This window comes from Myxine glutinosa, chromosome 1 (genome assembly GCF_964187855.1).
Source record: "Myxine glutinosa chromosome 1, kmMyxGlut1.1, whole genome shotgun sequence".
Lineage (NCBI taxonomy): Eukaryota > Metazoa > Chordata > Myxini > Myxiniformes > Myxinidae > Myxine > Myxine glutinosa.
In genome coordinates, this window is record NC_136261.1 from 32,582,125 (window position 1) to 32,608,714 (window position 26,590).

The 26,590-nt window shown below is 43.7% G+C and overlaps 1 protein-coding gene and 1 long non-coding RNA gene across 3 annotated transcripts in view; one reads left to right on the forward strand and one right to left on the reverse strand.

Moving 5' to 3' along the window:
- Positions 1 to 97: 97 nt before the first annotated feature.
- LOC137422527 (uncharacterized) lies at positions 98 to 18,916 on the reverse strand. 2 transcript variants are annotated; one of them, XR_010983499.2, is made up of 5 exons: positions 18,303 to 18,916; positions 12,641 to 12,800; positions 9,663 to 9,791; positions 8,888 to 9,024; positions 98 to 687 (listed from the first exon to the last, which is right to left on the reverse strand). It is a non-coding gene; the product is annotated as an uncharacterized LOC137422527 (long non-coding RNA). The 2 variants fall into 2 exon arrangements; XR_010983500.2 differs by lacking the exon at positions 12,641 to 12,800 and having other exon boundaries at positions 101 to 687; positions 18,303 to 18,349.
- Positions 18,917 to 19,009: 93 nt separating this feature from the next.
- Positions 19,010 to 26,590, forward strand: part of LOC137422500 (phosphatidylinositol 3-kinase regulatory subunit gamma) — a 304,184-nt gene continuing 296,603 nt past the window's right edge. The window contains 2 exon segments of the mRNA XM_068109241.2: positions 19,010 to 19,133; positions 23,665 to 24,392. Of these exon segments, the coding sequence (XP_067965342.2) occupies positions 24,035 to 24,392 (358 nt within the window). The 5' untranslated portion in view covers positions 19,010 to 19,133; positions 23,665 to 24,034.

The following is a 26,590-nucleotide window of genomic DNA, read 5'->3' on the forward strand; positions in this document are numbered from 1 at the left end:
CCCCAAGCCCTCTCCCTCCCACAGATCTCCCGATGTCCCTGCTCTCAAATGTTGTGTTTGTGTGCTTCCCCCTCTCTCCCCATCTTGTCTACCGCTCCCCTTATTATATGTTTTATGTGTCTGTTTGATTTTTTTTGTGTGTTTAATGTTCGCTCTTTCATGAGGCTCGATCTTGTATACAAAAAAGCAAACAAAAAAAACATTCTACTGTCAAACTTGTAATTCAAGCGCTCATGTACAAATATGGCCGCAGGTACATGGTACTGTGTATGCAGTATGGTGGGAGGAAGGTGAATGGAAAACAATAAAGGGAACACAATGGAGTCTGGTAAGATGTGGTAGAACAGGAATATATTGTGAGAAGATCTGTAAGGGGATGAGAGAAGGAAATATGTGATGGTGGGGGATGTGGTTAGAGATTCTACCATTATGCAAATGTAATATATGTATATGGCCCCTATGTAAGAAACAAATATCCAAGCCTGAGTCCCAGAATCCAGTTGAGTACACAAATTTGTGAATGATATTGGTGGGTTTGCATTGACCAGTTTTCAATATCCAGGCCCTGCACGATGTGATGCTCACGAGGCTGTATTTCTATCACATCATTAGCAGCTCCCAGTAACAGGTAAAAAACGCTTCCTCTTCCTTTAGCTGCCGGAGGGGGAGAGGTGTTTGATGAAGATTCTGCAAAGCCAAGGAAACCGTTTCAACAGCATCAACAAAGTTCAGAAAATCCAAAGGTAAAGCATGCAACCACCACCGAGGTAATCAAATTTACAAGAACAAAAAACTCATGTACCTTCATCAAAAACAAAAACACCAATAACTAAAATGAGCAAACAATCATTTGAAATCCACCTTTTTATGGAGGTTAAAACACCGCTGCCAGCTAATGCACATTAATTGTTGGAAATGTAATTATCACCCATGGTTAGCACTAACACCTTCCAATTCCTCCTTCACATTCCCGTCTTCCTTTCCCTTGGTGAAGAAAGTGCAAAATATAATCACAAGTGTGAAGAGTATCAGGTAAAAAGATCTTCTGTGTTTCATTGCAGCTCTTATAATTAATTTTGAAAAGTTTTGAAACTAGAACGTCACTTGGTAGTGTTGAAACACATAGTCTCGCCTCGTGAGCTCATTCTGAAAAAAAAATTCCATCGTTAACAGATCACACTGCTAGTATGGTCCATATACCCGTATCATCCATGCACTCTATTATGTCACATACATTGCCATTATCCATAGCTTTGTAGATTCATTATTAGGATGTTTAACGACCACATTTGTGCAAATTAAGGTTAAATTGCATCAACGAAGATGAATATGAAAACATTTTCAAACTATATTCCCCATGGCTCGTCAATCACATGTATGAAGTTTCACGTCGATCTGTTAAGCGGTTCTGCAGAAGAAGAATTTTTAAGGTGTTATTTTCCATACAAAATGGCTGCCAGACCACGTGACCAATGATGTCTTAAATTTGGTTCTTCACTCACATTGGGTTTTAGATCAGATATGAAGTTAATTTCAGATTTTTTGGATAAGGATTTTCATTCAACCAATTGTGGCTGGAATACCACTTCACCGATGGCATCATCGTCATCGCCCTATACACCCCATGGGGGTTGATGACGTGCAAAGTTTAATTTTTTTTCCTTATAAGCAGTTTCAGAGAAGATGTCCAATTTGTTCCCTTTAATCCAACATGGCTGTCATACCATGTGACCTATGACAGAGATATTAATAAAATATTCTCCATGGGGAGTCCCTTCTATATTTAAGGTTTTGCATTGATCATACAAGTGGTTGCAGTATGTTTAAGGTTTTGCATCAATCAGACAAGCGGTTGCAGTATGTTTAAGGTTTTGCATCAATCAGACAAGCGGTTGCAGTATGTTTAAGGTTTTGCATCAATCAGACAAGCGGTTGCAGTATGTTTAAGGTTTCGTTTTGCATCAATCAGACAAGCGGTTGCAGTATGTTTAAGGTTTTGCATCAATCAGACAAGCGGTTGCAGTATGTTTAAGGTTTTGCATCGATCAGACAAGTGGTTGCAGTATGTTTAAGGTTTCGTTTTGCATCAATCAGACAAGCGGTTGCAGTATGTTTAAGGTTTTGCATCAATCAGACAAGCGGTTGCAGTATGTTTAAGGTTTTGCATCAACCAGACAAGCAGTTGCAGTATGTTTAAGGTTTTGCATCAATCAGACAAGCGGTTGCAGTATGTTTAAGGTTTTGCATCAATCAGACAAGCGGTTGCAGTATGTTTAAGGTTTTGTATCAATCAGACAAGCGGTTGCAGTATGTTTAAGGTTTTGCATCGATCAGACAAGCGGTTGCAGTATGTTTAAGGTTTCGTTTTGTATCAATCAGACAAGCGGTTGCAGTATGTTTAAGGTTTTGCATCAATCAGACAAGTGGTTGCAGTATGTTTAAGGTTTTGCATCAATCAGACATGCGGTTGCAGTATGTTTAAGGTTTTGCATCAATCAGACAAGCGGTTGCAGTATGTTTAAGGTTTTACATCAATCAGACAAGCGGTTGCAGTATGTTTAAGGTTTTGCATTGATCAGACAAGCGGTTGCAGTATGTTTAAGGTTTCGTTTTGTATCAATCAGACAAGCGGTTGCAGTATGTTTAAGGTTTTGTTTCGTATCAATCAGACAAGCGGTTGCAGTATGTTTAAGGTTTTGCATCGATCAGACAAGCAGTTGCAGTATGTTTAAGGTTTTGCATCGATCAGACAAGCAGTTGCAGTATGTTTAACGTTTCGTTTCGTAACAATCAGACAAGCGGTTGCAGTATGTTTAATGTTTCGTTTCGTATCAATCAGACAAGCGGTTGCAGTATGTTTAAGGTTTCGTTTCGTATCAATCAGACAAGCGGTTGCAGTATGTTTAAGGTTTCGTTTCGTATCAATCAGACAAGCGGTTGCAGTATGTTCAAGGTTTAGTTTCATAACAATCAGACAAGCGGTTGCAGTATGTTTAAGGTTTCGTTTCGTATCAATCAGACAAGTGGTTGCAGAGAAAAAAAATTAAAGTGAAAAAATATATATTTGGATACATACACACACACAAACACACACACACACACACACACACACACACACACACACACACACACACACACACACACACACACATACACACACGTGCATGTGCACGTGTTGGAATAGCCTCGCAATCCCTTCGAGGCGAGACTATCAACATTAGGCGACCTAACTTTATTCAAGAATCAAGGAAAATTTGTCCTACAGGTTTGGCCTTTGTCTTCGTCATAAACTCCATTTGGGTGTGCATGATGGTTTTGACTGGTCCTCGCTACAGATAATAATTGTTCACAAATGGGGATTTTGTCAAAAGCTTTGATGGTTTCTTGGGATGCACTTGTCACAGGATGCTGATATGCTAATAGTTTGCTATTGCATTTTTCAGGGAAATGTCCACTATGGCCGATGAAGCTAATCTTAGCTCTTTAGCTAAAGCTAAACTTAGCTCCCCCAGATCTGTGCCTCGACACAATCCTGTCTCTGAGCTCTGCAGGCAGTTCCTTCGGCCTCATGGATTGGTTTTTGCTCTGATATGCATTGTCAGCTGTGAGACCTTAAATAGACAGGTGTATGCCTTTCCAAATCATGTCCAATCAATAGAATTTACCACAGGTGGACTCCAATCAAGGTGTAGAAACATCTCAAAGATGATCAAGAGAAATCGGAGGCACCTGAGCTAAATTTCAAGTGTCATGGCAATGGGTATGAATACTTATGTAAATGTGATATTTCAGTTTTTTATTTTTGATAAATTTGCAAAACTTTCTAAAATCCTGTTTTCTCTTTGTCATTATGGGGTATTGAGTGTAGATTGATGAGGGAAAAAATGAATTTAAACGATTTCAGCATAAGGCTGCAACACAACAAAATGTGAAAAAAGGGAAGGGGTCTGAATACTTTTTTTGTTTGAGAAATTTTGGGGAAAAAAAACAATTAAAATTTTTATTTTTCCAACTTAAATCTTCAACTTCAGTTGTTTATCAAATGTAATATCACGTATATTACAAATGCATTTGTGCAAAATAATTGTTTGAATTATGATTGGTGTAAACCATGACAAAACAGCAACTCAGGCACAGTCATCTATCGACAGTCATGTGAAAAAGTAAGTACACCCATGTAAAGTTTTGACTTTTTCAACATATTTCAACATACAGCTATTTGATCTTCATTTCAACAATATTGATAGATAAAGGTGATATAACATAACAAATATCATGAAATATTTACATTTTGTCGTCCATTGTATAATTTAAATAAACATAAATGCAAATTTCGCATGTGGAAAAAGTAAGTACACCCTTACATTTATCACTACTTCAAATACCTAAAATCAGAATCAGGTGCACCAGCTCAGGTGCAAATGATTAGAACATCGTTCGAGAGGATCTTGGAGGAACCTGTCTTATTTAAACCTCAGACATTTAGTTTGGTTTGCTCTTTGTTGTTGAGTGTGCGGTGTCACCATGCCTCGATCAAAGGAGCTCCCTGAGGCCTTCAGAAAGAAGGTTATGGATGCCAACGAGTCTGGGAAGGGATTTAAAAAGATCTCCAAACAATTTGAAATCAATCATTCGACTGTCCGGAAGATCATCCACAAGTGTAGAAGATTCCAATCAACTGCCAACTTGATCAGGCCAGGCCGCCCCCGCATGTTCAGCCCGAGAGCAGACCGCAAGATGCTGAAATAAGTCTCTAAGAATCCCAGAATGTCATCACGGGACCTACAGGTAGCTCTTGCCACTGTTGATGTCAAAGTGCACGAGTCCACCATTAAAAAGAGGCTGCACAAATTTGATCTACATGGGAGGTGTGCCAGGAGGAAACCTTTGCTGTCCAGAAAGAACATCAGGGCAAGCCTAAAGTTTGCCAATGAACACCTTGGCAAAGACCAGCACTTCTGGAACAATGTGCTCTGGACAGATGAGTCAAAGGTAGAGCTATTTGGCCACAGTACCAGAAGACATGTTTGGCGAAAACCAAAGACAGCATTTGACCACAAGAACCTGATACCAACTGTAAAGCATGGTGGTGGAAATATTATGGTTTGGGGCTGCTTTGCTGCATCAGGGCCTGGGCAGCTCACCATCATAGAATCCACGATGAATTCTTCATTGTACCAGAGGGTGCTTGAGGATAATGTGAGGCCATCTGTCGGAAAGTTGAAGCTCAACCGAAAGTGGACCTTGCAACATGACAATGACCCTAAACATACCAGTAAATCCACCAAGGAATGGCTGAAAAGAAAGAAATGGAGGGTTCTGGAATGTCCAAGTCAAAGCCCGGATCTAAATCCCATCGAGATGTTGTGGGGGGATTTGAAACGAGCTGTGCATGCAATTGTGCATGTTGAATATTGCAATTGTGCAACAATTTTTTGTTGAATAAATTATTGCAAAGTCAATTTTTCATTGTTTTTTGTTCAATTAGATCACCTTTATCTATAGATACTGTTTAAATGAAGATCAAATATTGATATGTCCACATATGTTAAAAAGATTTAAAAAACATTTCATGGGGTGTACTTACTTTTTCCACATGCGAAATTTGCATTTATGTTTATTTAAATTATACAATGGACTACAAAATGTAAATGTTTCATGATATTTGTTATATTATATCACCTTTATCTATCAATATTGTTGAAATGAAGATCAAATAGCTGTATGTTGAAATATGTTGAAAAAGTCAAAACTTTACATGGGGTGTACTTACTTTTTCACGTGACTGTATATATCAACATATGTGGGCAGTGTCTGTGTTGTCAATGAACTACTCCCTCAAACTTTTGTTTCCATGGTTGTGAGGTGTTTTTAATTATGTGGTGTTGAGATGTTTTTAATTTTGTGGTGGTGAGGTGTTTTGAATTATGTGATGGTGAGGTGTTTTGAATTACATGGTGATGAGGTGTTTTAAATTACTTGGTGATGAGGTGTTTTAAATTAGGTGGGGTGAGATGTTTTAAATTACCTGGGGTGAGGTGTTTTGAATTACGTGGGGGTGAGGTGTTTTGAATTACATGGTGGTGAAATGTTTTAAATTACGTGGTGATGAGGTGTTTTAAATTATGTGGTGATAAGGTGTTTTAAATTAGGTGGGGTGAGGTGTTTTAAATTACCTGGGGTGAGGTGTTTTGAATTACGTGGGGGTGAGGTGTTTTGAATTACATGGTGGTGAAATGTTTTAAATTACGTGGTGATGAGGTGTTTTAAATTATGTGGTGATAAGGTGTTTTAAATTAGGTGGGGTGAGGTGTTTTAAATTACGTGGGGGTGAGGTGTTTTCAATTACGTGGGGGTGAGGTGTTTTTTATTACGTGGTGGTGAGGTGTTTTAAATTAGGTGGGGTGAGGTGTTTTGAATTATGTGGGGGTGAGGTGTTTTGAATTACGTGGTGTTGAGGTGTTTTGAATTACTTGGTGGTGAGGTGTTTTATATTACGTGTGGGTGAGGTGTTTTGAATTACTTGGTGGTGAGGTGTTTTTAATTACGTGGTGGTGAGGTGTTTTTAATTTCGTGGTTGTGAGGTGTTTTTCATTATGTGGTGGTGAGGTGTTTTTAATTACGTGGTGGTGAGGTGTTTTAAATTACGTGGTGGTGAGGTGTTTTTAATTACGTGGTGGTGAGATGTTTTGAATTACGTGGGGATGAGGTGTTTTTAATTACATGGTGGTGAGGTGTTTTCAATTACGTGGTGGTGAAGTGTTTTTAATTACATGGTGGTGAGGTGTTTTTAATTACGTGGTGGTGAGGTCTTTTCAATTACGTGGTGATGAGGTGTTTTAAATTACTTGGTGGTGAGGTGTTTTAAATTAAGTGGGGGTGAGGTGTTTTAAATTACTTAGTGATGAGGTGTTTTGAATTAGGTAGTGTTGAGGTGTTTTAAATTACGTGGTGGTGAGGTGTTTTGAATTACGTGGTGGTGAGGTGTTTTTAATTACGTGGTGGTGAGATGTTTTGAATTACGTGGGGATGAGGTGTTTTTAATTACATGCTGGTGAGGTGTTTTCAATTACGTGGTGGTGAAGTGTTTTTAATTACATGGTGGTGAGGTGTTTTTAATTACGTGGTGGTGAGGTCTTTTCAATTACGTGGTGATGAGGTGTTTTAAATTACTTGGTGGTGAGGTGTTTTAAATTAAGTGGGGGTGAGGTGTTTTAAATTACTTAGTGATGAGGTGTTTTGAATTAGGTAGTGTTGAGTTGTTTTAAATTACGTGGTGGTGAGGTGTTTTGAATTACGTGGGGGTGAGGTGTTTTGAATTACTTGGTGGTGAGGTGTTTTTCATTTCCTGGTGGTGAGGTGTTTTGAATTACGTGGTGGTGAGGTGTTTTGAATTGTGGTGATGAGTTGTTTTGAATTATGTGGTGTTGAGGTGTTTTGAATTACGTGGTGGTGAGGTGTTTTGAATTATGTGGTCGTGAGGTGTTTTGAATTATGTGGTGGTGAGGTGTTTTAAATTACTTGGTGGTGAGGTGTTTTAAATTACGTGGTGGTGAGGTGTTTTGAATTACGTGGTGGTGAGGTGTTTTGAATTACGTGGTGGTGAGGTGTTTTGAATTACGTGGTGGTGAGGTGTTTTGAATTACGTGGGGGTGAGGTGTTTTGAATTACTTGGTGGTGAGGTGTTTTTCATTTCCTGGTGGTGAGGTGTTTTGAATTACGTGGTGGTGAGGTGTTTTGAATTATGTGGTGGTGAGGTGTTTTGAATTACGTGGTGGTGAGGTGTTTTGAATTATGTGGTCGTGAGGTGTTTTGAATTATGTGGTGGTGAGGTGTTTTAAATTACTTGGTGGTGAGGTGTTTTAAATTATGTGGTGGTGAGGTGTTTTGAATTACGTGGTGGTGAGGTGTTTTGAATTACGTGGTGGTGAGGTGTTTTGAATTATGTGGTGGTGAGGTGTTTTGAATTATGTGGTGGTGAGGTGTTTTGAATTATGTGGTGGTGAGGTGTTTTGAATTACGTGGTGGTGAGGTGTTTTGAATTATGTGGTGGTGAGGTGTTTTGAATTACGTGGTGGTGAGGTGTTTTGAATTATGTGGTGGTGTGGTGTTTTGAATTATGTGGTGGTGAGGTGTTTTGAATTACGTGGTGGTGAGGTGTTTTGAATTATGTGGTCGTGAGGTGTTTTAAATTACGTGGTGGTGAGGTGTTTTGAATTACTTGGTGGTGAGGTGTTTTCAATTACGTGGTGGTGAGGTGTTTTGAATTACGTGGGGTTGAGGTGTTTTGAATTACGTGGTGGTGAGGCGTTTTGAATTACGTGGGGTTGATGTGTTTTGAATTACGTGGTGGTGAGGTGTTTTGAATTACGTGGTGGTGAGGCGTTTTGAATTACGTGGTGGTGAGGTGTTTTGAATTACGTGGTGGTGAGGTGTTTTGAATTACGTGGTGGTGAGGTGTTTTGAATTACGTGGGGTTGAGGTGTTTTGAATTACGTGGTGGTGAGGTGTTTTGAATTACGTGGTGGTGAGGTGTTTTGAATTACTTGGTGGTGAGGTGTTTTCAATTACGTGGTGGTGAGGTGTTTTGAATTACGTGGTGGTGAGGTGTAATCGTCCCAAACTTCCAGTCTGCACCTACCCCTCCCCTATGTATGTGCTGAGGGGTTCTTTTTTTAATTGTTTTTTTTTTTCAACCTAAATCTTCAACCTAAATTGCCTATAAAAATGTAATATCACAAACGCTACAAATAAATTTGTGCAAAATAATTGTTTATATTATGATTCGTTTAAATTATGACATCACAGCAACTCAGGTACAGTCATTATCCTCAGCTAAAACAAGCCCGTATTACGTGATGGTGAAGGGAGCCAAGCTTGTACATACATGATACATGATACATGTTCTCCAGACTTGGTGTAATGGTTGGAACATCTGCTTTGACTCTTGGAGATCGGTGGTTCATACTCAAGCTGAGTCATAAGACTTTACAAATGGCATGTGCCGCCTCCTTCCTTGACGCTCTGCATTGGGATAGATTACGGGCAAACAATGCTGCGAAAGCAATGGCAAACCACCCAGTGCAACCGTTGCCAAGAAACTGCTTCGGTAGCACTGTTGCTCCATAAAGCATGTGGTACGTCAGGATCAAGGAAATAAATAACCCAACATCTCTCTTCCCCCTCAACCCAGGTAAATTTGGCCGATAAACTGATACCTTCAATAGGTAGCCAGATGAGACAGATGCCTCTATCAAAGTTCCTTGTACCCTGATAAAGGAGTCTAGCGGTGAGAGGCACCTGGGGCTGTTACATCCATTTTCTCAATGGTCTGAACAGAAAGGGAATTAACATATTTTTTTATAAACCAATATTCTGGCATATTATGAAAGCTTATAGCTTAAGGGGGAAGAAAATCATGTTTAATTCATTTTGTTTGATGTGAAAAAGCTTTTGTCATATTCCGATTGTTTTTCTAAAACCCTCACATTTCGTTGTGCTCCCATAAAAATCCAGAAGCATGATGCAATCTTGTGCGCTGGATAACTAATGAACGCTCGTTTGAACACATGAACACATGTTTTACTGGTCTTGAGCAAATAAGGGTTATATTGTGATTAGATTGGTTGTTCCACAGGCTGGTGCAGAGTCAGCACACTCACCTTTGACCTGCTGATGTGGGTTTCATTCTCTTAAGGTTCTTAAGCTGGGTTCCCATCCACCAGCATGTCGTTGGCACCTTGGAATAAATTCCAAATTCAACGTCACGTGGACGTCAGGCCTGGCCAAACCTGTGGGTGATCCCACAGGACAACGAGATTAATTATAGCCATTAAATAAGAATTGGTAACAGAGGGATTAGGAGGTTGGTGACCTAACTAATGAGAATTATTGTATTTAGAAAAACAAGCACACAAAATATATAAAATGTCATAGCCCCTGTGGTTCTTGTAATTTTTAAAATAGCTTTATAGCTTTAAAATGGAACAAGTCAGTAGATGACGATGGTTCACGAGCGAGCGGTATTCAATTTTTTTTTTTTTTTTTTTTTTTTTTGTATACAATATCGAGGCTCGTGAAAGAGCGAACATTAATCACATGAACACACAGAAAGACAAACCGACACATAAAACATATAACATAGGGAGCGGTAGACAAGATGGGGAGAGAGGGGGAAGGACACAAACACAACATTTGAGAGCAGGGACCGAGAGACATGGAGACATCGAGAGATCTGAGAGAGGGCGAGGGCTTTGGGGGGGGGGGGGGGCGTGGGAAGGGGGCAGTGGGAGAGGTATAAAACATATGGACACTGCCAGGACTTCCAGGAAAGAAATTGGAATTTCAAACAAGGTGGATCTGGGGTGAATTAGCGGGGGTAGAAAAGATCAAGGTTTTGGATGGGGGAAGATAAGAGATGGTGGTGAACAGCTGTTTTAAAGACCTGGAGGGAGGAGTGGGATTGAAGGGAGTGAGGGAGTTTGTTCCAGAGGCGGGAGAAAAGAGGAATGAAAGAGTGAAGGTGAGCGGAGAGCCGAGATTTCGGCAGTTTAACCATCAGAGGGTTGCTGGCAGATCTTGTGCGACCTGTAGGAATATTTGGGGGACAGAGCACAGAGAGAGCTGGGGGTGCAAGGCCGGAGAGGAGTCGGTAGAAGACAGAAAGACCACCTACCTGCCTGCGGTGAGTGAGTGAAAGGCCCTCAGAGATAGCTTCATCGCGGGAGATTCCAATAATTCTGAAAGCTTTGGTTTCAACAGCGTGAAGCCGAGCTAGGTGTGAGGCAGGAGCACCGGCCCATAGGGGAGAACAGTATTCCATTGAGCTGCGGATGAAAGCCTTGTATGTGGTGAGGAGCTCAGGTGTGCCGAGGAAGGACTTCGCACGACGGAGGATGCCCAGTCGGCGACTGGCTTTGGAGGCCAGCTTGGAAATGTGGTTTTCCCAAGAAAGATCATGGCAGATAGTGAGACCCAAAATCTTGAGCGACAGAACTTCTTGGAGAAGCGACAAAATCTTGGAGCGACAGAACTTCTTCTTGCGCCTTCAATGACAAAGGACGGACTATAACCGAAACAGGCCCGGACAGGCCAGGCCTGGAAATGTCAGAACGAAGGTTACTGACCTTGAAATGAGATAGAAAATAATGTATAATCAGTTATGAGGTTAGTTAGCTCCACAATACCGAAAATTCGGTGAAAAATAAAATGAAATAAAAACAATAACTAATAAATAAATGAAAAAAAAATATGAAAACTCGAGCTCCGTGAGGCTAGACACATGACATTGGCCTAACCAAATATCGAAACCCCTGTCAGATTCCACCAAACCCCTCGGAGATGTAGCTTGAACTCGATTACCCCCTAAAAAGACATCTTTTTCGGGCGTGGCTCCGCCCACAATGGGCGCAATACGCCCACTCTAGGCAGGGCACTACTAGATCATGATATCAACCTCCCACCCAAGTTTCATCAAGATCAGATGATATCATCGGGTAGTTATGCTGCGGACAGACAGACACACACACACACACACACACACACACACACACACACACACACACAGACAGACACACGCACACACATGACGAATATAGTGGTCACTTGATAACTCGTGAACCAATTATACTCATCATTATGTTGTCCAATAAATAGTTATACACATCCACAAAATGGCCGCCACTCAGCAATCTTTCATCAGATTGTGAAAGAAAATGAACATTTATGGTCGCTGGTCAGCGTCTTTGATCAGACTGCGGAAAAAATGAACTGCAATGGCCGCCAGTCAGCCATCTTGGATCAGATTGCGAAAAAAATGAACTGCAATGGCCGCCAGCCAGCCATCTTGGATCAGATTGTGAAAAAAATGAACTGCAATGCTCACCAGTCAGCCATCTTGGATCTGATCTCGATAGACAATGACATGACGTGTATATGTAAGTCATCATTCGTTTTCTTTGTGCTAAGTTTGAACGAGATCTGTAAATGCATGTCCGAGAAATTGTTAAGGACGTATTCAATATTGTTTTTGTTTTTTTACAACTAAAATGGCCGCCAGTCTACCGGTCGGCTATGTTTGATAATATCGCAAAATAAAGTGAGGTGCATGTGTATGCCGTCATGTGCTGTGCTTGTGCCAAGTTTGAGCAAAATCAGACCATTTCGAGCTCCGTGAGGAGCAGGTTTGAATATCAGGTTTGAATACTGACCCAGCTGACCCAGACCACGCATGTTCAATAAATGTTTGGGGACAGGTTTAGGTAACAAAATGGCCGCCAGTCGGCCATATTGGATCTGATCTCGAAAATAAATGAATTTCTTAAGTAAGCTATAATTCATTATATTCAAACTTATTATGTGTCTTAGGGTAAGGCTGTGTCTCCCATTAATTTAAATACTCCATTGCACCAAGTGAAATAAGAGTAGATCCATATATGTTTGCCAAGTTTGAACAAAATTGGTCCATACATGTGTGGGATATGGGTGCGGACGCACAGACGGACGAGACCCAATCCAAAACCCACCGTTTTGGACCAAGTCCAATGGGGGCTAAATAGACAATTTCAGCATAGACACTTTCTAGGCAGCAATGAAGTGTTGGGGGGCTGGCAGGATAAACGATAGAGGTACACACACTCACCTCCAAGCTGTTGAGGCTGGGTTTGAATACTGACCCAGCTATATATACTGTCCTCCCTGTGTCTCATAGGCAGGGTGATTCATCAATGTGTGCGCCAACCCTTGGATGGATGTTAAATCGGGCGTCTCGTCTGCCGTTAAGGATGCCAATGTGTAGTGTCCTTCACGAAGAGTAGGCGAGCCATCGCCGGCACCATAAAAAAACAAGAAGGAGCAATCAGAGATTGCAAACCCTCACCAGGACGTGTTTGTGAGGTGTATTTTGTGAGGTGTTTCTGTACATTCTTTTATTATTTTGCACAACCCCACTCTCATCAGACACGCATTACACAAGACATCCTCTTTATAAAACTGAATTTAGTATTGTATTTGAAATATTTTTTTTAATGAGGCTGTCCTTGGCGTCTTTTGAGTCCCCAGGGTCTTTTGCATCCTCGGAGTATTTTTGGGTCATCAGGGTCATATGGCTCTTTTTGGTATTTTGGGTCATTTTGGTATTTTGAGTCCTCGGGGACTTTTGGGTCTTTGGAATCATCAAGGTCTCTTGGGTCTTCATGGGACCTCGGGATCTTTTGGGTCTTCTGAGTCCTCAGGGTATTTTGGGTCCTTGGGGTCCTCTGGTCTTCATGGTATTTAAGGATCTTCAGGGTATGTTGGGGGTCTTGGTGGACATAAGGGTATTGAGGGGTCTTAAGGGTCTTGAGGGGTCTTAAAGGTTCAAAGGTCCAATGGGTCTCAATAGTCCAAAGTGTCGAAAGGTACATTCCAATTGCACATAATTAAGACATACGTAATTAATAGACAAGATGCCACAGACTTCAAACAGTACATAATTAATAGATATTGTTGTGGATATGAAAATGTTTTTTTTTTGTTGTTGTTGTAGTGTAAATTGTTGTAAAGAGCACCCTTTGTAAATGTCATGATCCTTGTAAATACCTCCGTAGTGTGAAGGTCAAAGGGCGTCTCGGTAGTTATTCCATAAACACCACACTGCAGGACACGATAAAACCCTTGTTCAGTAGCTTATATCTTATTATGTGTCTTAGGGTAAGGCTGTGTCTCCCATTAATTTAAATACTCCATTGCACCAAGTGAAATAAGAGTAGATCCCCTTTCATTTCATTTCAATGGGCAACTGCATTTTGGGCGGTTTTCTTCAACCACCATTGGCCACGAGGCAGGGTTGGGAAAGAAGGGCGTGTCTCCACCTCGTCATAGAGGGGAGGAGTGAGCCAGCCCCGAACAACCAACCGAGCACGAGGGGTTTGGTTTGAGAGGGCGGAGGAAGAGCGTTTGGGGGAGGTTCGCAAAGGTTGAGGGGCGGGGCCTATATAACCCGCCGCGGGGTGTCCCCCAAAGAGATGAGCGGGAGAGAAGTGAGAGAAAGGCTGAGCTGAGCTGCGTGGAGAGGTACACGAAAAGGAAGGGTCCAAGAGAAAGCCGAGGAGCTTTTACGAAGCAAGCTACACGAGAGATACAGCCGAGGAGTGCAGCCCCGTTTCAACCAGCCGCGTGAAGCCCTGACGGTGTGCGCTGTAAAGCGGAATACAAGGCGCTGCCGGCTTCTCGCTTCCCGCCCGGAGTGGACCTGCTCGCTGTGCCCTGTGATCCCACCTGCTCATCCTTTCCAGCCATTCCTGCCCGCAAGTTCCCCATTTTGCCTGCGTGAGTCTGTGTCTTCGTTTGTTCTGTCCTGGGTAGTAAGTAAGCCTGTTAGATAAGTTAATAATTTGCACTGTGTCACCTGCGTCTCATGTCCCTGTACATAATCGTGACTGCTCCTTTTTGCTTACGTGTACATAATAAACCCCGTTACTCTAATGTAAGTCTTCTTCTTCCTCTTTGCATTCAGTCGCTTTAGAGTTTTCCAGATTGAGTATCTGTGGCGCGATACGGCCAATGTTTGGGTGAATCGGGTTTAGTCGGGGAACAACTGTTCGGCCGCGGTTATACCTCCGCTCGGTAAAATAACATCTAATCCGCGGACCGTAACAATATATTGAAAACACGTGGCTGGAGAAGATAATATACTCGTAGTAGAGTTTTTTCTTCAAACAATAATAACTTCTGGCTACCAGACCGTAAGACCAATCATGTTGAAAATTTAAACACTTGTGCCGCTTTATGACTATGACATTACTTTTTTTTTGTATACTGAATCGAGGCTCGTGAAAGAGCTAACATTTATTTCACAAACAAATCAACCAGACAAACAAAATATATAAAAAGAGGGAGTGGAAGACAAGATGGGGAGAGAAGGGGAAGCACACAAACATAACATTTGAGAGCAGGGAGATGTGTGGGAGGGAGAGGGCTTGGGGGGAGGAGGCGGGGAAAGGGGGGTGTGGGGGAGGGGGGGGGGTGGGAGAAGTATTGACTATATCTATACTTTGACGTTTCACATCGATCAATGAAGCGACTCAGGAGATATATATATTTTTTTAAGATTTACGTTCAATCCAATATAGCCGCCAAACATTGTGACCTATGATGTCATAGTCGTGGAACTTTTTGTTCATCAAGGGTATGCGATTATGCATGCAATATTTTGCCTTGATCTGTTTAGCCGTTTCGGAGGAAAAAGGGGTTTTAGTGGTTTTTAAGGTGTTTATGTTAAAACAAATATGGCGGCCAAACCATGAGACAGGTGACATCATTATTATTATTTTTTACCCACCAATTTATCTCGAGATGCTGCTCAAGAAATTTCATCTTGATCAGATAAAGTTTTGTACTTGTCGAATTATGACGTCATAATGGCGGCACGTGTGACATCATCATTAACATATGTCATTCCTCATGGAAAGTTCTTTACAATGTCGTGTTTCAATTTTTTCCAAGCAGCGGTTTTGGAGACATAGAGGTGCAACATTTTTCGGTTTTCCCAGGATGGCGCCCTCCCACGTGACCTATGACGTCATAATTATTTTAAAAAATTCTGCAGGAGGAGGTGCACCTATTGTGAAAATTTCCTGTCAATCGCACCAACGCTTGCAGAAAAAAGCATACTTATTCTGTGCGGACAAACAAACAGACAGACAAATGAAAAATCGGTCAGAGACCGAGGACTTGCCGGAATGTACTTTTTTATCAGCCATTTAGGACAAATATGGCGGCCGAACCACATGACCAATGACGTCATCATTAACATATTTTATTCCCCATGGAGAGTTCTTTACAATGAGCCATGTCTCAATATTTTCTATTCAGCACTTTCGGAGATATAGAGGTGCTAAGTTTTTCGGTTTCTCCAAGATGGCGGCCGAACCACGTGAACGATGACGTCATCATTAACATATTTTATTCCGCATGGAGAGTTCTTTACAATGAGCCATGTCTCAATTTTTCTATTCAGCACTTTCGGAGATATGGAGGTGCAAAGTTGTTCGGTTTTTCTAAGATGGTGGCCGAACCACGTTACCGATGACGTCATCATTAACATATTTTATTCCCCATGGAGAGTTCTTTCCAATGAGCCATGTCTCAATTCTTTCCATTCAGCACTTTTGGAGATATGGAGGTGCTATTTTTTTCAGTTTTTACAATATGGCGGCCGAACCACGTGACCTATGACGTCATCATTAACATATTTTATTCCCCATGGACAGTTCTTTACAATGAGCCATGTCTCAATCTTTTCTGTTCAGCACTTTTGGAGATATAGAGGTGCAACGTTTTTCGGTTTTTCCAAGATGGCGGCCGAACCACGTGAGCGATGACGTCATCAATTGGGCACAGTATATTCCAGGCAAGATAAATACGTGTGCAAAGTTTGGCGATTCTACGTGCAACAGTGTAGACATAGTGCTGCAAATAGACAGACAGACAGACAAACAGACAGACAGACAGACAGACAAACAAAAAGATCAACATACATGCCGGATTCTTTTCCGGCAAGTAATGAAAAATCACTCGCACTTGGCAAAAGAGAACAAAGTAGATTGGCACTCGGTAGAGCATCCTTTTGACCTCACAAATAATTGGTGGTTGAATTATGTGAACTGATATGCAAATCGTCTTCAAAGTTTAAGTTAATCTGAGGAAAATTCACCAAATGTCCGTTCGTCTGTCTGTCTGTTCGAAGGTACCGTAAAAACTGCTGAACCGATCTCAACGATATTTTGGGTGGGTAATCCTGGGATCTCCAGGAGTAAAATAGGCTATTTCGTTTTCCCAATTTCAGCTTTAGTCTCCAGCATTCTCAGGTTTGTACTCCCGCATAACATTTGCGTTCGCATAACATTTTTTGTGACGATGTTTTCATTGTGACGATGTTGTTTTCCCGGGTGCCGCACAAACGGCTGCACCGATCGCTGCACAGCTGCACCGATCGAACTTGGTGACCTCGGACAAAGACCTTTTATGAGGACACGGGTTGAATCCTTGCTTGAGAGAATTCTAACCCATTTCAACTGAAGGAAACACGTATCGGGAGTACATACGACATAGCGATTGTGAAAACGATTAGTTTAATTTCCACATGAGAGAATTCCACATAGCTATTTGGGCGGTGAATACGCCAACAGATCGCTGTCTCCATCGATCTTGCCAAGGCCGTAACAGCTATCGGCTCAAAATCCTTTTAACTGTTGATTTGGTAGTTTTTACAATGAAGGAAACACGTATCGGGAGTACATACGACATCGGGAGTACTAACTGCACGCGTCTTCAGTATCAAGCTTAAATCTCTCATGGCGGATCTGAAGAGTGGAATGCTTGGAGAAGTGGTGGGCTACTTCGGCATGAAGGAGGATCAGAAACGTGGACTCCCACACTGCCACATCCTGCTGATACTTGCTCCCGCATGACGTTATTTTCCTGGGTGCCGCACAAACGGCTGCACCGATCGAAATTTAACGGATGTTTATATAAATCGTTTAAAAGAAAAAAAAGCCTTCAATTCCTGATATTTAGCCTTTTCATTTGGACCTCCCAATTTAAGCTCCGCCCATAGGGCGGGTCGCTGGTCTGATGAAAATTGACAATTCAAGAAATTTGGCCTATGTTGACCTTTTGGCCTATGTTGATCTCAAAAATAGTTGGTGGTTGAATTCAGTTAGTGGATATGAAAATCCTATTCAAATTTCAAGTCAATCGGATGAAAATCGAGGATTTTTGAAACTGGAAATAGTTTTTGACCTTTGGCCTATGTTGACCTCAAAAATAGTTGGTGGTTGGTTTCAGTAAGCCGACATGCAAATCCTATTCAGATTTCAAGTCAATTGGATGAAAATTGAGGATTTTAGAAATTTGACAAGTGGTTGACCTTAGGCCTATGTTGACCTTTTGGCCAATGTTGATCTCAAAAATAGTCGCTGGTTAGTTTCAGTTATCTGATATGAAAATCCTTTTCAGATTTCAAGTCAATCAGATGAAAATTGAGGATTTTATAAATTTGACAAAAGTGGTTGACCTTTGGCCTATGTTGACCTTTTTACCTTTTGACCTCCAAAATATATAGGATTTTGTCAGACCACGAACTCTACCATTTGGTGGTTTCGTGAAGATCGGTTAAAAACTGTGAGCTGTAGGCAAGTATAAGTGAGCGGACAGACAAACACACACACAGACAAAAACACACAAACCGGAGTGATAAACATACTTGTCCAAAATGTATTTTTTGCCAAGTAACAAACAAAGGTCTCAAATGCAATCAATACCTTCCTCTGGCGAGGATCATTTCAAATTCCTGCCATGACCTCCAGGGGGCGGGGCATCAGTAGCACAGGCACGCCCCCAAGCAATGACGTAGCCCCGCATCAGCAGCACAGCCACGCCCCCAAGCAATGACGTTACCCCGCCTTGTGGTGTATACGAAATAAGTTTTAGGTGAGGTGGAGGTGAAGGGTCAATGTGGGTGGACCATGGAGGGAAGGTTTGCATCATGCTTGGTGCCCGTTCGGCGTTGCGGATAAAAGATCGAAGGGACAAGTTCGAAGGTCGCGGAGCGCGAGCAACAAGGACGCGCCGGCTGGGTCACGTGGTCCAGTCGCATCATCTGCCTCTTGCTCTGCTTCTTCTTCTTTTCCTTTCCTCTTCTTCTTCTGCCTCTTTCCTCTTCTTCTTCCTCCTCTTCTTCTTCTTCTTCTTCTTCGTCTTCACCGTGACACGTCTCTCCAGACTCCAACACACACTTCCTAAATACTCCGATTGGTGCAGTGTCCCGGGTCCTGCAGTTGCTCGACATGAGCTTTTCCGTGTGCATGGACGGGGTGGGGGTGCTGGACGTCTCGGCCGTGCATGGTTTGCGTTAGACGAGGGAATGATTCACAAAGCGCACGAATGACATTTTCAAGTTGGACGCACGAGCAATTCAAATGAATTATTCTTGGAGTTCGTTGGCGTTTCTCGGCCCTCCCTCCGTCCCTCCATCATCCCTCCTGTCATCCCGCCGACCCGCCCTCCGCCACGCCTTCTCCCATCTCGCTCGACCCTCGAACATGGCGTGGAGTTCTCTCCGCACTGCAGCCAAACCTTAAGCGTTCAGCGCCGTAAGTTACCTCCTCATTTGCCCCTCGTTTTGCCTCCTCTTTGCTCGTTATCTTCACTTTATCCGGTACGCTGCTTTTCGAAGCGTGTTCATCTTTTGTGTCCTGTCCGCGTCCTCACCTTGTGCATCCGTTTTTGACTCCGTATTCCCTGCAGGTTTTGCTTGAGTTGGTTGCATCTCCGTGCTGATGCAGTTCCCCCCCCAAACAGTCCGCGTGTCGCCACCGTGCCCCTCTTTCCCCGTAAACCCGCAGCAATCCCGCGTGGTTACTGCGTGCTCCCCGACTCGACCTCCACGTATACCGCAGCGTGCCCCCCCCCAATGTACCCGCGTTCCATCACGTTGCCCCCTATGGTCAACGCGTGCTCTCGCCGTGCTCCCCCATCCCCCACGCCACGCTCCCTCATCCCCCACGCCACGCTCCCTCTGTGCCCTCACTGTACTCCCCCGCGATCCATGCATACCCTGTAACCCCACAATCCCCGCCTGCTCTCGCCGTGTTTCCCCACTGCACTGTCTCTGTGTGCCCTCACCATACTTCCCCATGGTACCCGTGTATCCTTGCTGTGATCCCCCCATTATGCCCGTGTGCCCCCCGCCATCCCTCTACCGGTGTACCTGCATAACCCCACGGTTGCTCTACCATTGTCCCCACGTGCTTCCATAATTCCCCATGTGTACCCGCTGTCACCTCCCCGTGTGCCCTCGCCGTTTCACCCCACGGTCTTCGTGTGCCCTCGCCGTTTCCCCCCACGGGCTCCGTGTGCCCTCGCCGTTTTCCCCCACGGTCGCCGTGTGCCCTCGCCGTTTTCCCCCACGGTCCCCGTGTGCCCTCGCCGTTTTTCCCCACAGTCTCCGTGTGCCCTCGCCATGTTGCCACACAATCACCGTGTGCCCTCGCCATGTTGCCACACAATCACCGTGTGCCCTCGCCATGTTTCCCCACGGTCCCCTTGTTTTCTTGCTGTGCCCCCCAATGCACGCACCCACTGTCGCTCCTCTGTGGTATCTACGCACCCCCACGGTCGCTCAACCATTCTCCCCATGTGACCCCATATTTCTCACGTTCCCCCACTCTCATTCCCCCACAGTCCCCTTGTGCCCCCCTCTGCCACTCCTCCACGGTCCCCGTGTGCCCTCACTGTGCTTCCCCACGGTCCCCGTGTGTCTTCACCGTTCTCCTCCATGGTCCACATTTGCCGTATCTGTGCTTCCTCATGGTACCCACACGCTCTCACCATGCTCCTATGTGATACCTGCGTGCCCCCGCTTCCACTCCCCCAGGGATACCCAGTGCCCACACCATCGCTATCCCCATGGTCCCCGCATGCTTCCGCAACCGGTTCCTGCGTGCCCTCGCTGTCGCTCCGCCAGGTTACTCGCATGGTCCCTTCATCACTCCCCTGGGGTAATGGGGTATCCTCGTGCCCCTGCTGTTAGTGTCCCAATGGTGTTGCCCAAGCATACCCACCATGTAGCCACAGCATCCCTGCCCGCCTGACGTTTTGCTACCCCACCCCCACTACCCTAACATTCTGAAGTTCCTGTGCCGAGCAACCCTTATGTGGCCATATTGTGCTCCCCTTCCATGCCCTCCTCCTCCCACGCCCCTCTCCGTGTTCTCACATTTTGCCCAAATGCCCCCTCTGGACTTCCACTCCTTCGTGTTCCTGCACCGTGCATCCTCCGTGTATCTCGTGTATCCCCAGCATCCTCGTCCCCCTGAATGTATGTCACCCCCTCTTCCCCACCTCCTTATTCTTCATCCTCCGTTTGCATGTGTCACTTTCAGTTGACAATGGCAAATATGATTCATAGTTTTTGTTTGAAGTTCAGTTGTGTACGTTTCGTGGTTATAAAGTAAAATATCAGAGATTTGGATTTCACCTTCCCCTTTGTATTGTCCAATACGTGTCCTTCCTTTTTATTTATCTCTTAATCCCACCTTTCTAATCCCTCTCCTCCTCCCACATGTGCCTTTGTCTTCCGCGCCCCCACCGATCCTTTCATCAATGTAACACTCACCTTTCCTTGTCCACCTTTACATATCCAAAATGCGGAACACTCCCAAATTACCTGTGATGTACCACTGTGAGTCATTTCAAATTCCACCTGGAGATATTGTACCCTTGTAGTCCGGGCACTTTTTATTTTCGTCTCTTCCTTTCTCTACACAGGTATCGCCACCTCACGTTCTTTGCATTTAACATGCGGTGGGAGTTGTCTCCTAGTTTAGGTGGTAGGTTTTTGAACAATTGTGCTTATAGACAAGCATGCGCATGCAACAGTGCGTATTGTCCTTTAAACAGGATACACACTTGCAACTATACCCTTGACTTTGAATTTGCTCGAACCAGATGCCTTGTGGGTTGTGGGTTTTTGTTTCTTTTCTTTTTTGACAAAGTCTATGCTCATGGCGGAGCCAGAACACCGAACGGACAAGGACATGGACAACGCAGACATCCGTTTAGTGTGGTTAATCCCTCCTGGCATCTGTTGAAGAACTTCAGCTTGGGTGTTGTGTTTGGATACCGTATTGATTTTGAATTCAGGTCTCGGTTTATATACCCACAATGCCCAAAAATCAGCACCGATGCAATGATTAAATTGGAAACTGCTGCGGTGGATGATTGAAACCACAGTCTTCAAATAAATCAAAATTTGTGGAGATCATTTCCTTGTTTTTGGCCGAAACATTTTTACCTGTTTTGCTACCCCGCACATGCGAAGTGAAAAGTGTGGTTAAGCAGTTGATTCACTTTGTCTACAAAGGTCGGTTTGTGAATGAGGAAATATTTAATTTAATTTCAAAGTTACATTTTGAACACTAATTGGAATATGAATCTGAAAACGAGCCCGAGCGTGCGTGCATGTGCCGAGAGGAATGAGGTTAAAAAAAAAATTAGGGTCTGGCAGTCAAACAAATTTGAAAATGATTCCAAACAAGAAACTTAGTTTTGAGGGACGTCAGAAAGGACACGACCGACAGGCACGAAGAACTAATGCAATGCGTTAAATAAGGTGGTGTAAAAGATAGAGAGGGCAGCATCAGTGGCAGTGAACTTCCGATTTTTATTTGTTATTTTAAACAACCTTTCAAATCTTTATTTTATTTCAATTGAATTATAACGAGTGCGTGCCCGTACGTGCGGGGAGGTAAGTACGTGGACATACGTACGTTGACGTACCTACCAAAAATAAGGCCTCACTGTCCGGAAGTTCGCATATCGCAGTTACGATTAATCACAAATTAGTTTTAATGGCCAATTCTTCAATTAGCGCCAACATATTTTGCCATTTTGCAATTTCATCGCAAGGAAAAGCACAAAGAGAAGAGAACAACAAACACACGCGGTTCCTTCGCTGTAGCTTGACCGTACATGCAAAAAAAAATTTAAAACTCTCATCGTTCCTTCGGTCTTCGCTCTCGTCCTTCGCTGTTCCTTCGTTCACGTGCGTGGCCATACGTGCAAACAAAAAACGTATGTGTTTGCTAAATAAATGGCCATACCTTGGTAACCACTTGTCCGATTAATATCAAACCGTGAAAAGGCACATCCTCAGGTCCCCAGCAATATACCTGGCAAGTTTCACTTAGATCGGACCAGTGGTTGTCAAGAAACAGCAGTCACAGACATACACACAGACAGACACACAGACACACAGAGATTGCTTGCATTATAGAGAGATATTTAAACACTGGAACACAAATCGCCTTCTTGGCACTTCCAAAACCCTTCCTTTCAGCAGTACTTGGGCAAAATATTGCGGCTTTAACATCTGGACCAATCAAATTTGCTGTTCGCAGACTCCGCCCATGTCCTTTTTTTCTTGACTGCGCAGGGTAAACTAAAGGTGTTCCATGAAGTCTGCACAGGTTGAGTTTTTGACCGACTACCCTCCACCACCACTACTTTATCAACCCTAATTCTCACCTTCTTGCGGATGACGTCACCCAGCCTAACACACGGCAACTAGGACAAAATATGGCGTCACATTTGATGAGCCTTGCATTTCTTCATGCCGTCACCCTATGGTACCTTTAGAAGAGAGTATGCCATTATGTGCCTGTAAAAGCAAAATCAAGGCATGCTTCACAGAGCGTCTCATCTTCATCCTTCGGATTGGCGACGCGCACTCGTAATACCTGTGAAACACCAGGGTAATAAATTGATAGCTAGGCCGAGATTCCAACTGAGGCCGAAGAGCTCAAAGGTGAGTGCGCAAACCTCTAGTCGATACTTCCAGCCAACTGAGCTACCTTTTTAATTAGCTCTTGGTTATTTATTTATTTATTTTTAAAAATAAATATTTCACCCTTGTGATTCTTACACTTGTAATGACAAAACTATTTGCTTGTACCTGTGTGCTTTTCCTTCAGGTATCTTTTACTCTGCCTATTTGTTTTATCTACAAATAGTAGTTTAAAAAAAAGAATTTGGTTCGTGGATGGGATCGTGGCTATGGAGCAAATTCTGGAGGTTTTGAGCTGTTGAGATTGACTGCTGCTCCATGTTGTCTTTCTCCCATAGGCCCTCTGGATCCACCCTCATGTGCAGACATCGGACAGCAGTGGAATACCGTGGTGACCATCACAGTGGTGAATATCTTGCTACTTAGAGAACCGATGAGAGCTGCCGAGAGTCCGCATTGCTCTCCAGTTAAACAAACAGGCAGGCGGGTTTATATCCGCTACTGTTTGCTCGAATGTGACTGAATCATAGATTCCGGGTGTTTTCCTAAATAACAGGGAATCCACAAATCCACACGTATTGCAGCTAGCAAGGAATGTTGGAATAAACATTACTTTATATCTAAACAAGGGCCTGCCGCTCTGCAGAGACTGTTGGTGATAGTACCATCGTTTCTAAACTGAAGAAAGGCAAGTAAAGTGGAGAAAAAATGTCTACGGATGGATTTCAGTACCGTGCTCTTTATCCATACCACCGGGAGCGTGACGAAGACCTAGAGCTGCTCGTCGGTGATGTGCTCACCGTGAGCCTAGGTGCATTGTTGGCATCGGACGGAGCCGAAAGACGCCCTCATGAGCTCGGCTGGATTACGGGTGTGAATGAACGTACCAAAGAACGTGGAGACTTTCCAGGAACCTACGTGGAATTCCTAGGGCCGGTGAAGGCCGCCCCTCCCGCTTCCAAGGCACGGCCTCGGCCTTTGCCCCGTGCCCCATCCCCTGGTCCTGGCACGAGTCGGTTGGAACAAGGCGCAACAGCTGCAGCAGCCATGGAAGGGGGCGGTAGTGGTAAGTCGAGTCGACGTTTTACTAGTGATAAATTAGCACAGATTTTGTTACACGTTGTAATTTCACATTTGACGGGGATCCAATTACCACTTCAACTTGCTGCTTATATTATTAATTAAGTGCAGCCATGCTGTTGATTTTATAATTTACCAGGGTACAGGCACATACGGACTACCAGGATAGCTCGGAAGTAATGACTTTGAGCTGTCTCGTCTGGGTTCCATTCCCAACTCGACTATACAGTATTTACTCTGTTTGTTTATTCCACGCAGGGCCTTGCACCAGTGATTGTGCTGTCTTACAATATTTTGTGTGTCCCATCTAAGCATCTTCTGGTGAACATATAAGATCCTACTTAGGTGTCTTGAGGGTAGTGCCAGCACCCTGGCCAAATTCCAAGTTACCTGCCCAGGCTTGGAGCATCCTGCGTTACGGTGACGACCTGCCTGGGTCATTCGAGCCATGGAATGTCTTCATGACTTGAGTACCACGACACTCTGTGAAGAGTATCTGTGGGTACCTTGATGGTGCTTTTACAGGACCACAATGGCTTGGCCTGCTTTTTCAGGCACACAACTCATCAAATCTGTTCCTTGCCATTTCTCGGGCTGAGTGGCATTGCCACGCGAGGCAATTTTAACGGGGATACATGAACATTAGGTCGTTCGTCTCGAAATGGTATTGTTGTGACGAATTAGACGACGCTAACGTTACCAGACGAGGAAGTGATGTGCACGTTGGAGTTATGTTGGCAGAAGAAAAATTTGGTCCAGTTCTTCCACCCTATGTGCTCGAGTTTAAGCCATCGGCTATACCTGATCATTGCACCAGGTGTGTTATCTTTTCCTTGGACTGGGGCGGTGCTCATCATTGTGTAAGATTAGCGGTTTAGTGCATGCTTTAAAACACCCACGAGCTTCGACTTGAAAGTACCGCTGTCAGCTGCAGACAAGCTCATGAAGCTCATGAAGTGTACTGAACGCAGAACCAACAGGTGTTCCATTTCTCTGCGAGCAACGTTATAGGACCTTTTTATGCCAACTGATGTGCTTGATGCCTCGTAATCTGTGTTCCTGCAATGATGTCCCACTTAGTCACCAATCGTATTCATGTGCTTGCTTTGAGAACTCTCACAACGGCATTCCTTTGCAATGAAGCCGAAGCATGAGGCCTGTTGTTCTCGCATCACAGTCAGGTCAGTGGCCTCTGTTTGTTTATAGTTGTCTCAGCTCTCTGACGGAGCTCAAACACTCCAGGAACATGAGGTCTTCCAATGACATCCTCATGGTGTTAAACTCCCAGAATCCAAGTGTACTTGCCTCCCTCGTCTCTTTTGTTGCTCTTTTCTTCCTTTTGTGAAACTGCTTTCCCGAGGCCGAGGCTGTCCATCCCCACTCTTTATTTCAGCACGTTAAGTGGTGTACCACCATATCATGCTATCCCCCATGCCTACCCACAATATTTTCTACCCTCATTAACACTACCTAAACCATACCGCTTAGTTGTTGGTTGCTGTTTCCTCCATTCCTCTCTCCTCGCTGTTTGTTCATTGCTCGTGTCCGACTGTTATCCCAGTTGTCAGTTTGTTCTCTTTTTACCCTTTGTCTCTTCACTCTTCCGTGAAGCTAGATCTAGGAAGGATCATTGAAGGAATTCAACCCTTGCAGGAAAGTACGATAGTCATTTTGATAGACTTTGAAAAGGCATTTAATAGTATGGAAAGGAAATCCTGATGGAGTATACCATAACATTACGATATCCCAGGTAAGTTTGTGCGGATATTTGAGAACACGTACGATGGATTAGAAAGCTGTGTAAAAACAGAAGATGGAGTTATGGAATGGTTCAAGATCCTGACCGGTGTAAGACAGGAATGTGTCCTGTCACTAATGCTATTCAATGTAGCCATATACTGTGTAATGCCCACAGTCACCGAGGATGGATTCCGGGAAGATCAAGTCAGATCTTGGATCTGAAAAGCTGCAGCATCACTTCATAAATTGGAAAGCATTTGGAAAACCAAAGGAAATCAGCACACGGACTAAAATCCGGCTCTACAACAGCAATGTCATATCTGCGATGTTGTGTGGAGGAGAGACGTGGCCTGTTACGAATAAAATGCAAAGAATGCTTAATGGCATAGATACCAAGAGCCTTCGGGAAAGTTATGACAATAAGCCGGCGAGTGAAGGTTAAAA